General features: G+C 42.7%; 1 protein-coding gene across 3 annotated transcripts in view; it reads right to left on the bottom strand.

Moving 5' to 3' along the window:
• Positions 1-8,358: 8,358 nt before the first annotated feature.
• SMYD3 (SET and MYND domain containing 3) overlaps positions 8,359-12,916 on the bottom strand; it is a 634,393-nt gene continuing 629,835 nt past the window's right edge. For all 3 annotated transcript variants that reach the window (XM_034764985.1, XM_034764986.1, XM_034764987.1), the window contains one exon: positions 8,359-9,486. In XM_034764985.1, the coding sequence (XP_034620876.1) occupies positions 9,385-9,486 (102 nt within the window). In that variant the 3' untranslated portion in view covers positions 8,359-9,384. The remainder of the gene's footprint in view (positions 9,487-12,916) is intronic.

Below are 12,916 nucleotides of genomic sequence, written 5' to 3'. Positions count from 1 at the left end.
GTGACAGTATGGGGCCTAATTACTAAGCCCGAATTATTCTTTTTCTTTGGGAGAGGAATCTCTAAGGTCCTTATTAAAACCTACAAACATTCTGAAGAATGCTAGCATTAGAATTTGTCCATGTTGCTTACAAACCGGGCCAAATAAGGAAGTTGTTGTACTCAGCCCTTGAAACACCAACGGGCGTCACCTAGGCTTGATTTAATTGCATAACACCCAGCGGTTATGAGGATAAATAGGAATCGTGTTGGATACCTACAGCTGGAAACATGATGTACCAGATTCTTATCTTAAACATTGGTGTGGCTTTTATACTGAAGATGAGAAAAATTCACATATTTGCAGCGTACTGGTAGCGGCCATTTCACAAAAGGCCCAGCTCAAATACACTATTCAAGATGATTAACACTGTAAAATCATACAAGAAAGAAACAAGATGCTTCCTTCTTCAGCAGTGCAGTGTATTGAAAACTGTGTACAAATTACAAGCTCTCACAGTAAGTTCTATGGGGTTTCCTGGTCCTGTTTGCAGGCTGGAGGGCTCTGTGGGGAAGCATGTGATCTTGTTTCTCAGCAGTCAGTCTGCAAAGGGCCAGCCTAGAACAAAATGGGGTGTGCTGCACCTCTCTGCCATAGGCAGCAGTCTGCTTTGTCTCTCTGCTTTTGGTTCTTGTGTGTTAAGTAAGGTTCTGGAGTGTAAGAAATAAAGTAGGTGTTACGTTACAACCTTCCTGAAAGAGTATTTTGTTTTTTATCTAATGTCTCTGCTTGAATGCGGTGAACGTAACAGGCAGGACTATCTAGTTGAAGGACAAAGAAATCTGAGTCTTAACAAATGGATTTCAAACTTGATTAACCTGGGTTTGGCCTGAGATGATGGGGTGCCCAAGTGCAAGTCTGAGACTTGACACTGGCAAAAGGCCTTTCTGCTAGGAAAGGAGTTCCTCTGGCTTAACCCACATCCCATCCGTAGGGCATGGGGCCTGCTGAGTGGCGCTTTTTGCAGTGACAAGCTTAGTATAATTTTGTTTGACCAATATTCTTTCCTTAACTTCCTGTATGTTTTCTCCACTATGCCAATGAAATTTGCTCTCACAAGACAGTCTGAACGGCAGGTGTAGCCTATTAAACCGAGGTATTCCTTATTTAGGCACCTTAGAGATGGAACCTGAATGTCAGAGGAGGATGAGTCGAGAGTGAGGCTTCAGCATCCCGTCAAAGGCAAAGGAGCTGCAATTCTGCCTCCCCAGTGAGACACAAAAGCGGAATGGCTTGGTCCAGTGTGGGCTCAGAGTGAGCCAAATGACCTGAGCAGCACTGGGCTTGGTTACGGCCTGAGTGTTGGGCGCTTTTTAGTTGTGATCTGTAGGGTTTGTTGAAATGACATCCAGAGAGAATGAAGCCCTCTATCCACAGCACAGGCACTGTGTAGGCCAGGGCAGCTCAGGAATCTATACAGTGCGCCATTAATGTGTCTCAACTCATCTGCAGGAACCAGACTTTAGCAGTGCAGACAATTATAAAAAAATAATCACATAATGCTTCTAATTAGAGCTGCAAAAAAACCATGAGGTGATCTCACTCATCCCACAGCCAGTGAATGTGTGTTGACTAGGATATAGCTTAGGCCCCTGTAATAATTACAGCTTTCAATTCATTTTGTAATCAGACTCTGTAGATGGTGTACATCGATTATGCAACATTTGGTACTTGGTAAATTACCATGGCAGCCAGCCACGGTTTTGCCCTTCCCAGACGCCTTGTGCCTTCCTATAACCAGTTTCCAATCGTTATTTTGCTCAGTGACAAATCTTGCTAATCATGCCTGTGTAACTAATTCAGGGGGTCTTATATTCCCAGAGTGCATTGGCCAGCATCTGCTGATGCCAGCCCAGATGCTTTGGGCCTTTTTGTGGTCCAATGAATCCTAGAATCATAGAATATCAGGGTTGGAAGGGACTTCAGGAGGTCATCTAGTCCAACCCCCTGCTCAAAGCAGGACCAATTCCCAACTAAATCATGCCAGACAGGGCTTTGTCAAGCCGGGCCTTAAAAACCTCTAAGGAAGGAGATTCCTGTGAACCAGGCACTGGACTAGTAGTTCAGAGAGCTGGGTTCTAATCACAGTATGATTCTGGGTGATCAGTTGAGTAAGTCAGTTCATCTCTTTGTGCCTCATTTTCATGATCTCTAAAGTCAGGGGTAATGATACTCTCCTTTGTAAAGCACTCTGAGGTCTAAGATCTCTACCTTACTCTCAAGAATTTTCACTGAACTCCTGATGGTGGATATTGTGGAGTAGTAATGGGGAGTGAATTTCACATTTCTAATTGAGGGTTTTCACTAGAAATCTGCTGTCTAAGCATTACGCTCACCCAGCCACGAACACAATCATTCCATCTTTTATATGTGTCCTGTCAAAACACCGTATCAATTTGTGACTACTGAGTTTTCAGAGCGATACACATTGCAGTCTGTGTCCAGTCCATAGGATACTGCATGTTAGCAAATGCAAACACTTAAAACATTTGTAGAAATTGTCATCTCTTCACAGATAGTTTTTCGTTGGAAAAACTGGCTACATTCAATAGGTACATTAATTTCCTGCAAATAGTTCTCTGAGCTCTCAAGCTTAATAAGGTTTTAGAGTACATATAGGTTCTAAACATATCTATAGCCACATCTTGTTCCTTTATTTTTTCCTTCTTTGGCAATGAAGGGAAGCGTTCCCAAGAATCAACAATGACTAGAACTACCTTCTGGGCCCAGTTGTGCATGCATTTGAGGCCATTCACAATCTAACCCAAAGTGATTTGCCCAAGGTCACATCAAATCTGTGGCTGAGACGGGAACAGAACCCAGAATTCCACATTCTATGCCTTAACCAAAAGGCCATACCTTCCCGTGTACATGAGGAGAATTATTTCTGAATCCAGTATAAAAGCTCCTATTGGGCACAACCTCCATAAAAACTGGACTGTGCTTATTAAGAATGTTCCACTGCATCTGAAGAAGTGAGGTTCTTACCCACGAAAGCTTATGCTCCCAGTACTTCTGTTAGTCTCAAAGGTGCCACAGGACCCTCTGTTGCTTTTTACAGATTCAGACTAACACGGCTACCCCTCTGATACTTGACACTCAATTGCAGTCGATCACTTTTTACAAAGCAGTAACACACCCATCATTTTTTCCTATGTGCTGGTGCTATATAACCTTCCAAAAAATCAGTTCCAGTGACTTTGTAGTCCCTTAACTGCTGTCCAATATCATTGCTCAAGCACTAACTAAGGAATGCTGCCAAGTCAAATTTAACCCTACATTTAGTTTTACACCTTAAAGTGACTAGAAATATATTCATGTTTTTTTAAAAGATTCTGAAGTACCTTAGGTATTAAAGTGAGGAAGCAGGCTCTTCACAGTTCAATCTGCTTCCTTCATGAAGCCCTCTGTCCCCCATTAGCTTTGGCTTGGAAAATTGACTTAGCCCAAAATTTGCCACATTTACTCTGAAGTCAAAGAAGAAGGTTTCTACAGAGACGTGTAATTATTACAGCTGCTCAGGCTGGAGTACACCAAAGGCCGAAGGTACCAGTAGCCTGCCAGCTGTACCGCGACTCAGAGGCAAGCACTATAGGTGCTTCAGCAGCTAGGCCTCATAGGCGCTAGCCCTGCTGGTTCCCAGTAACCAGACACATAGCTATGGAAAAGGGTCTTTTACTAGGCCTGGCAGGAAAGTAAAAGGTTGCATGTAGCCTAGATACTGTGGCTTAAACGGTTAGAGTTCAAAGTGTGCAATAGCGGTTCTTGTTTGGGCCCCTGAGGCAGTTCAACTGAGTCAGGGCTCCTCAAGCCTAATGGCTGGAGCGCCTTCTGCAGTCCAGTTTCTAGTCAGTCAAGGAACTTACAGGTTTCCAGGCTAAGCTTAGCTAGTGCCTCTCATTGGGATCCCTCTGCACTGGCTCCCCGCCCAGCTGCTGCTGCCCCCGCCCCCAGAAGCCCCAACACAAACCTGTACCTAGGTGGGACATCTGACAGTCACAGTCTGTGCCATGCATGACTCTGCAAATAGCTCCTGGGGATTCCTCTCTGCTTCCTGCAGCTGCTCCTTCCCAAGAGTGCCCAGTCAGTTCCTGGGTCAAGGAAGGTCTTTCCTCCTACCTAGCCTGGGGAAAGGGAAGTACAGCAGGAGGGGGCTGATGGGAGTTGTAGTCCCCTGCTTAGCAGGTTCACCACAAACTGAAGAAAATGCAAACTGTTTTTGAGTTACAGATGTTTTAAAAAGTTATCTCGATTGGAAATTTCAATTGTTGTCCAGCATCTTTTTGTCCCCTTTTAGCTCACTTAAGTTACTGCACCTTTTAATTTTCCAAGCTCTCTGAAAACTCATATGCCAGAAAATGTGTTTGAAGAAAACAGGCTGGAATTGAAACTGCAAAAGAAAAATAACAGCAACAACATGCCTTGCTTTGTTGGTAGTGCTGTGCATGGGAACTTCAAAGTGAAATTGCTCAGCAACTGACTATAAAACATACATAAAACTGACCTATTTTCATTGTCCAACCAGAGAGATGTGTAAGGATTATACAAATAATAAGGAATGAAAAGCACTGACTACATTCCTGCACTAAGGAAGTGTGGCTGGAACAATGCATGGAGCGTAGACTCTATACGAGTACTGATGCAGCGGTGGCATCCTGATCCTAGGGCCTGATTCAAAGCCTATTCAAGTCAATGGGCATCTTTCCATTGCTTTCAGTAGGCTCTAGTTTAGGCCCACATGTGCTGGAGCATATGCCTTCATGACTGCTCCACAGTGAGCATAACACTTTTAGCCTATTCCCTGCTATGTAGCCATTTTGCTGTGAAAGATTCAGCATAATGCTGTCTCTCCCAGGTCCATGCCACTCCACAATATCAAACATGCCCACATGCCTGGCTGTGGTCCCACGGTGCATGGGAGTGGCTTGGAACACAGATGGGGAGTGTTGTTGGCACATATGCAGAATGCACATGCGTGTGAATGCACCACAGCTGGAATGCACTCACCCAGCACATACTATATAAGACATAGCAGGCTCACCCCTCAGATTCTGACAAGTCTTTCAGTTTTACATATATAAAGTGTTAGCAACACAGGTAAAACTCATTTTTATATAACACCAGGTGCTTTTTAACATGACAGTGTCCCTTTACAACCATGAAATAGATCTGGAACTCTGGGTACATCTGGACTATTCTGATTGGCTGTCAGTGATGCCATTGCTCTGTGTCACTAATCCCTGTAAATGCCTGGATCTGACCTTTTCCCCATATAATTTCCTGTTCATCATAGTAATAAAACCCCACAAAGCTATGAATTTATGTGGGGATTATTGCACTTCTTGGGAGGTTGAAGCAACTTGGCCTGTGGCCTCATGTCCTGCTATGCACTCCAGAAATGCTCTGCATTTTGAATATTACTGCCGGGCAAGTGGATGCTTCATACTCTGGAACAAATTCAAACGTCTTGACAGGCGAACTTTCCCGACGTTGGCAGTCATGTGCCATGCCTATAAATTATGCCCAGAGTGTTCATTTTCACTTTAAATGTGTTCTCCTCTCATAGTAATTAATGGTGTCAGGTTACTGGTGTGAAAAACCTGACTTTATGATGACTATAGATTAATTAAATGACAGTCACGTCTACAGTAGCCACAATAAATTATTAGTGAGGAATGACACACCTTAAGTGATGTTTTCAAAACCTTGACATTTTTTCGGTTTAAATGCTCCTCGTAAATATTTGGCTTTGTTAACATCTGTTTCTGTGTTAAAATTAAAGTCGGCAGCACTGGCAATAACAGCTGACTTGCTGACGAGCTTGGGGAAAATGGAATGCGTGCGCTCCAAGAAATGCTCTTCTCCCCCCGTGAGCACTATGTGAAATGATCTCTTAATTCAGCACCATCCTTATGTCCTAAATGACTCTCTGCACACTGACGTGCAACCACACCAGCAGATAATTTTGGGTGGGTGGAAGGAAGGAGTGTAGTTGCTGCTTAAAGAAATATGAAATAAGTGTATTGAAGTATGCTTACAATTAATAGATTTGTAGGAAAAGCAAAATGTATAGGGCCAGACTCGCTGGTCCCTTTGTCCTGCCTGAGTTGCGCAAAGGGGACAGAATCTCATTGCACCTGCCAGGCTGTGAATTCTCAGCTGGTGTAGAGTTGCCAATCCCCAGTCTATGAGGTGTTGCGGAGAAGGAAATGATGTATCAAGGCAGGGCACAATACAGCTCCATTCTGCCAGTTTACAGCTGGCATATGCTCCTTTAGGGACCATAGCCAGCTCTTGTAAGTTACAGTAGCCCCCGTCTGTTCTAATTTACGTCTGGGCAAGGACAACTTGAGAATCAGCCTGAGAAACTGTTTTGCATGCTGAGCAGATCTTTGCACAGGACAGATTTGAACCATAATGTTAGATAGAACAGACTTACAGAAGAGACCTAAGGTAACATTTTCTAAAGCACCTAAATGACTTGGGCTCTTAAGTCCCATTTTCAAAAGTGACATGGGCATTTAGAAACCTAAATGTCACTGAAAGACAACAGAATGTGGACTAAGTGCCTAAATCACTTTTGAAAATGGGACTTAAGTGCTCTTGAAAATCTTTACCCTTGGTCTGAAAGAAAAAAGAAGAGAGCTATTATGTACACATTGGATGTATTTAATTTCCTTGATGTTAAACTTTTCAGTTTATTCTAGAAATTAAATACATTGTTAACAGTTAACACAAGAGGTCCTCAAGGAGCTAATATATCTAACAGAAACATGAGCTGAAACCTATTAGCCTCTGCATCAAAAAGTTCAAATTCAGGTTTAGTGTAAGCATGTGCAACTCCACTGAAAGCCAGGAAGCTGTACCTGTTCTTAACCCCACCCACCGACAAGAACATACAACTGGTGAGAGAAAAATGGAGATAGTGGGTGAAGTTTCTCCATAATGGAACTGCATTGACCTCACACAAGGTCTGAATTGGACATTATGGTCTAAGGCAGTATAGTTCAACCTTTAAGAAAAGCCACTTCATCATAGAATGACTTTGTAAAGAGCCACCGTATCAAAACATTGTGATAACCCAACAAAATGTCTTATATTCAGAATCTGGGACCCTGTCTGAGACTGCAGGGCTCGTCCGTTGGATCAATCTGATGTCTGGTGCTGGAACCCTGCATAGAGAGTCAGAGAGATTTTTGCAAAGTCATTCTCAGCTCAGATCAGGTGAATTCTTTCCTGGGTGCTGGCTGGTGAGTAGTGCCCACATGCTCAGGGTTTAATTGATCGCCATATTTGGGGTCGGGAAGGAATTTTCCTCCAGGGCAGATTGGCAGAGGCCCTGGAGGTTTTTCGCCTTCCTCTGCAGCGTGGGGCACACGTCACTTGATAGCTCAGGGGGGGAGGGATAGCTCAGTGGTTTGAGCATTTGCCTGCTAAACCTAGGGTTGTGAGTTCAATCCTTGAAGGGGCCATTTAGGGATATGGGGCAAAAATTTGTTGGATGATTTAATTGGGGATTGGTCCTGCTTTGAGCAGGGGGTTGGACTAGATGATCTCCTGAGGTCCCTTCCAACCCTGATATTCTATGATTCTATGACTTGCTGGAGGATTCTCTGCACCTTGAAGTCTTTAAACCACGATTTGAGGACTTCAATAACTCAGGCATAGGTTAGGGGTTTGTTACAGGAGTGGGTGGGCCAGATTCTGTGGCCTGCGTTGTGCAGGAGGTCAGACTAGATGATCATAATGGTCCCTTCTGACCTTAAAGTCTATGAATCTATGTGTCCAATTAATTCCAATCTAGGAGAATGAGGGGTGTAGTAACTTTGTAAGGCACAGGGAAGAGCATCTCCTCAGCTCTTTTCCACCTCCTTCTCTCCTGCATGGAAAGGAGGGAAAGGTTTTCCTTTGCTTGGTTCTCTACTGGCAGGGAGTAGTCTCCTCTGTTTTCCTGACTCCCCTGATCCCAGCCACTACTGGCTGTTGCAAGGGGAAGGGCCTTTCTCCCCGTCACCTGCCTCCCTACTGGCTGCTGCTAGGACCATGCACCACAGCCACAGATCTTGAGGGAGTTTTGTGCACAGCCCCTAAATCTGTGTATGTGGATCTAGAGAGAAGGCAAAAGGATCACTGATCTGGAGAGGTCTCTGAGGTCATTTTTAAAGCAGTTGGAACTGAGGAACCCCACAATCATAATGATGTCCCTTAAAGAAAACAGAGATGGTGGCAAAATTCAGAACAGAATTTCAAACACTTAAATTTAGCCATGTTCTGATCCAATGCTTTGGTTTAGTCCATTATAAAGACAGGAGACATTTGTAAAATATAGATATTGTTATATTATCGGGAATTGCTATACATGTGCTGCACCCCATTCAAGACACAAACCAAAGAGAGGTACTGCCTTGAAAAGCTTACAATCTAGAGGGTAAACTCACTCAGCTCCTCAGGAGTCTTTCCATTGACTTCCATGGGCTTTGAATCAGGTCTTCAGAGACCGGATATGCTGGGAAATCAAGAGGAGGGAATAATTTATGTTTTCTATATATCTATTGATTATGTATCTGGGGCCATATCCTCAGCCGGTGTAAACTTACATAGTCAATTGGCCATTGACTTAAATGGTGCTACATGGATTTACAAGAGATGAGGATCTGTAACTACATATTTACCCTCTTATTATGAATTCACATATCGTGGGCATGGAGGATTTGAATAAGCCTGGGGGACGGTGGTGGTTTGACCAGCTGGGATTCAGAGGTCATTCTCCACATAAAGAGCAGCCTGGAAAGAAGCATTCAGTTTAGAGTGGGAGAAGGAAACCAACAGAATGGTGAGACAAGTACTGTCTGGGTCTGACTGGATTTCAAACTCTTCCTATGTCCAGAGACATTTGAACCTGGGCTTTTGGTTCAGGCCCATTTATTAAAAAATAAACATAGAGAGGGACCATTTAAACACCTCATAAACAGTCAAAGAAGATGCTGATTTGTGCACAGCAGTATTCTGTATACAGGTATGTTTTTTATTACCAACATGTAACTTTAACATCAATTGCTAAGACTTATTTGCTATGTTGCTTCCCAGAGAGCAGACTCCTTCTGAAAATGGCCTGTATTCCTCCACATTTGAATTCAGTGAGGAAAATTACACCACAGAACAGCAAAGCTAATAAACATTAAACATTTTAGCAAAGGAAAGAGGGCCTGATCCAAAGCCTACCAAACTCAATGGGAGTCATTCCAATGAATTCAGAGGGCTTTGGCTCAGGTCATAGAATGTCAATACAAAAAAGATGTGCTTTCCTTTCCCCCTGAATGTTAGTTTTCCAGCCTGAAATCATCCTCACTGTGCTCGCATGTCAGCCTCACACTGTTCCTTAAGTTTCATCAGGTCTTGCACCAGGCTGTGATCTGCTCCATGGGTTACTTTCATAATGTTATAAGCCTTGAGGAGAGACAGGAAAAGGGACAAGTTAGTTCACCATCTCTTACCTTCAAGTTCACATCTGCAGCTTCACTTTAGGGCAGTGATTCTCAACCTGGGATATGCAGAGGTCTTCCGGGGGGTACATCAACTCATCTAGATATTGGCCTAGTTTTATGACAAGCTAGATAAAAAGCACTAGTGAAGTCAGTGCAAGCTAAAATTTCATACAGACAACGACTTGTTTATACCGCTCTATAAACTATACATTGAAATGTAAGTACAATATTTATATTCCAATTGATTTATTTCATAATTATATCGTAAAATGAGAAAGTAAGCAATTTTTCAGTAATAGCAAGCTGTGACCCTTTTTTATTTTTATGTCTGATTTTGTAAGCAAATAGATTTTAAGTGAGGTGAAACTTGGGGGTATGCAAGACAAATCAGACTCCTGAAAGGGGTACAGTCGTCTGGAAAGGTTGCGAGTGACTGCTCTAGGGAGCACAATCTACATGTGGACTTGCCTATGTCACCTACTCTGCTGCTCCCTTTCTATTGTGCTGGCGATTCCCTGCCTTAGAAATTCCTGAAATGTCCCCATCTTAAGTCACAATAAGGCCATTACTTCTCATAAGACATTTCCCGATTCATTCATACTGCTTCTGATAGATACCTGCTCTGGTTCTCAAGTCTGAGAGACCAGATTTCAATCATTCTGCTGTCGGGGAAGAATCTTTTCTTAAACAGTGTTCTGAAACCTTATTTGGAATTGAAATAACATATATTATCTGATGTGATGAAAAAGTAAACAGAACAATAATATTCTATTTCCAGCATTCAGAGGTTGACAAATGGAGGCAAATACCTGCTATCACTATCTTTACATTTACTTCCAATTAACTATTTTAAAGTGTGTGTGTAGGGGGAGGAGGAGTTGAATAAACAACTCTGAAAGCAGTCATAAAGCAAATCACAAAGTGCATAGATTTCTGCTGAGTGTTATGTAGGCTGTGAGCTATCACTGGGGCCAGACAGTAAAAAAGGGAAAATATATCTTTCTAAGTCAAATAGAAACATGGAAACATTTTCGGCCTTGTTTCAGGTGCCCAAAGTATCTGAAATAAAATCTGAAATCCTCAATTTGTGCCTTGTCTTATGTTATAGAAATTCAAACCTGGCCATATTTTGCTAAATTCTTGTGTTTACATGTGCCCATTTTCAGGCATAATTATTTTCCCTGCAGAAACATGTCAACTGGTCTAATATTCCAGGTTTTCCTCACTAACTTGCCACTTCTAGGGGGAAGGTCAAAAAAACATTTAAACAAAGTTGTGGGAAATTTCTGTCATGTCACACAACTCTAGGTATTAAAATACACCGTGTTTTTTTAATAGAAAAGAAATATAAAAACTACCAGAGTAAAAACCAGCCCTCATCTGACAGAGGCATGCAAAAGGTTACGTGTGGATAATGGCCACTCATGTGGTATAGGAGCCATCCTGGCCGTGCAGAGCAGAATGGCTCAGTGAGGGATGCACTGCCAGGTGCATTTTACTACCTGGAAAAATAGCAGTGTGGCCTCATAAGTAGCAAATGCGGTGGATTGCCGTGTCCGTGTTAGCTGACTGGAGACCAGGGCATGCCTAGGTCTCAGGGTTCATTCTACCTAGCCAGATACCTGGGCATGCCTGTGTTAAAAAAATAATCTTTAATAATATACCTTCTTTTGAAATTATGTCACTACTAGAGCTGAGCAAAATTTTTCAGAGAAATAGTTTATTTGCCACAAAATGCAGTTTTGTTTGATCCAAAACTATTTGTGAACTTGACATGAATTTGTCAGTTTCAGACTGAAAAAAAAAATTCAGGCTACATTCACAATATAAAGAGGGGGAGGAAGACGGGGTGCCTACCAACTAATTTTTAGCCCAGCGGTTAGGCTCTCAGCTGGGATGTGGGAGACCTGGCTTCAAATCCCCACTCTAGAGCAGGAATGTGAACGTAGGTCTCTCCTCACCCAGTGGAGTGCCCTAACCACCTGGTTTGTATGCTATTCTGGGATACTGCGCTCTCAGTCTCTCCTGTTGAAACGGTTCCTGTTTGTATAACATACCTGAGCAGTCATTGGGAATAAGCATGATGGTCTCTAGAGTGGGGTGGTTAGGGTACCCACCTGGAAAGAGGGAAACCTAGGTTCCAATCCCTGCTCCAGTGTGGAGATTCAAACCTATATCTCCCATTCCCCTGGTGAGTTCCTAACGATGGTGCTAAACATTACAACATGGGCAGTGCCTCCTGGCCATTTTATGAATTTAGCCCTTTAAAAATGCCCAGAAACAAAACATTTTGGGTCAAACGACCTGTTTAATTTAATCCAAAATGGACTTTTTCAATTTGCAATTTTTTGTTTGGAATTTTCAGTTTTGCTTCGACCCGAACCACCTTTCTTCCCCCTTGATTTGAAACTGCCAGCGAACAAAAAAAACAGTCATTCGCCCAGCTCTAGTCACCATTAATGAACATAACACGTCTCTATCCTCCCAGACACCTCACCATTACGATGGCAAATATTGCATCTGATCTCTCTCATTTTGTCTTTCCAGGGTGAACATCACCTTACTGCAGAAGGCCCCAATTAAACCCTGCATTCAGGGTCCTATCCTGGTTCCATTAAAATCAATCGCAAATTTATCAATGACATCTTAAACCCTAATCCTGGACCCACTGGAGGGTTTAAGTGGTGCTGAGAGCCTTGTGCAGGCCTGCTATCCTGGGGTGATTTTCACTCACTGTAAAATATTTTCTACCAAGCTGAAGCTCAGAAATGCTAATGCAGTTCCTGCTTTCAGAACACTAGCCTGTTCTCTTAAGCTTCCCAGACTTCCCACAGTAAGTAACAGAGCTGAGGCTGGATCTTGTGGTCTCCCTCTCGGTTTAAGGAATAAATCTAATTATGAAGAACTACAGTAATCGTACCACTGCAACACAGGGCATAGTGTCATCAGCCACACGGTTTCTCCCTCAAGAATATAAAAACCCATTAGATGATTGGTATGAATGTGCCTCTGTGAATGCAAATGAAAGCACAGCACATTCATTTGTGTCTGATTTTCACTGGATTGGATGAGGTGCCGAACATCAAAGATGCATGTATCCGTATGCAAATGTATTGATGCATCACTCCATCATGATGAAAGAAGAAAGCAAACTGCATTGCACTGATGCGGTACAATGTGAAGGCCAGTGTACTGGAGAAATTATTTTTGTTTTGCCTGTGTCTCTTGATTAAAACAAATGCTTGTTACACAGGGTAAAGGAAGAACAAATGCCTATAGATTTTCAGCTTCATTTTACAATAATCACAGCTACTGTTACCAACACAGAATGGAAACAGGGTCTAAAACAAAAATCTTTTTATATAAAGGGGGATTTCTCAGGTGTTGCATGG

This window comes from Trachemys scripta, chromosome 3, assembly GCF_013100865.1.
Source record: "Trachemys scripta elegans isolate TJP31775 chromosome 3, CAS_Tse_1.0, whole genome shotgun sequence".
NCBI lineage: Eukaryota > Metazoa > Chordata > Testudines > Emydidae > Trachemys > Trachemys scripta.
The sequence above is the reverse complement of the archived record's forward strand: the minus strand, read 5'-3'. Positions and strand labels throughout refer to the sequence as shown.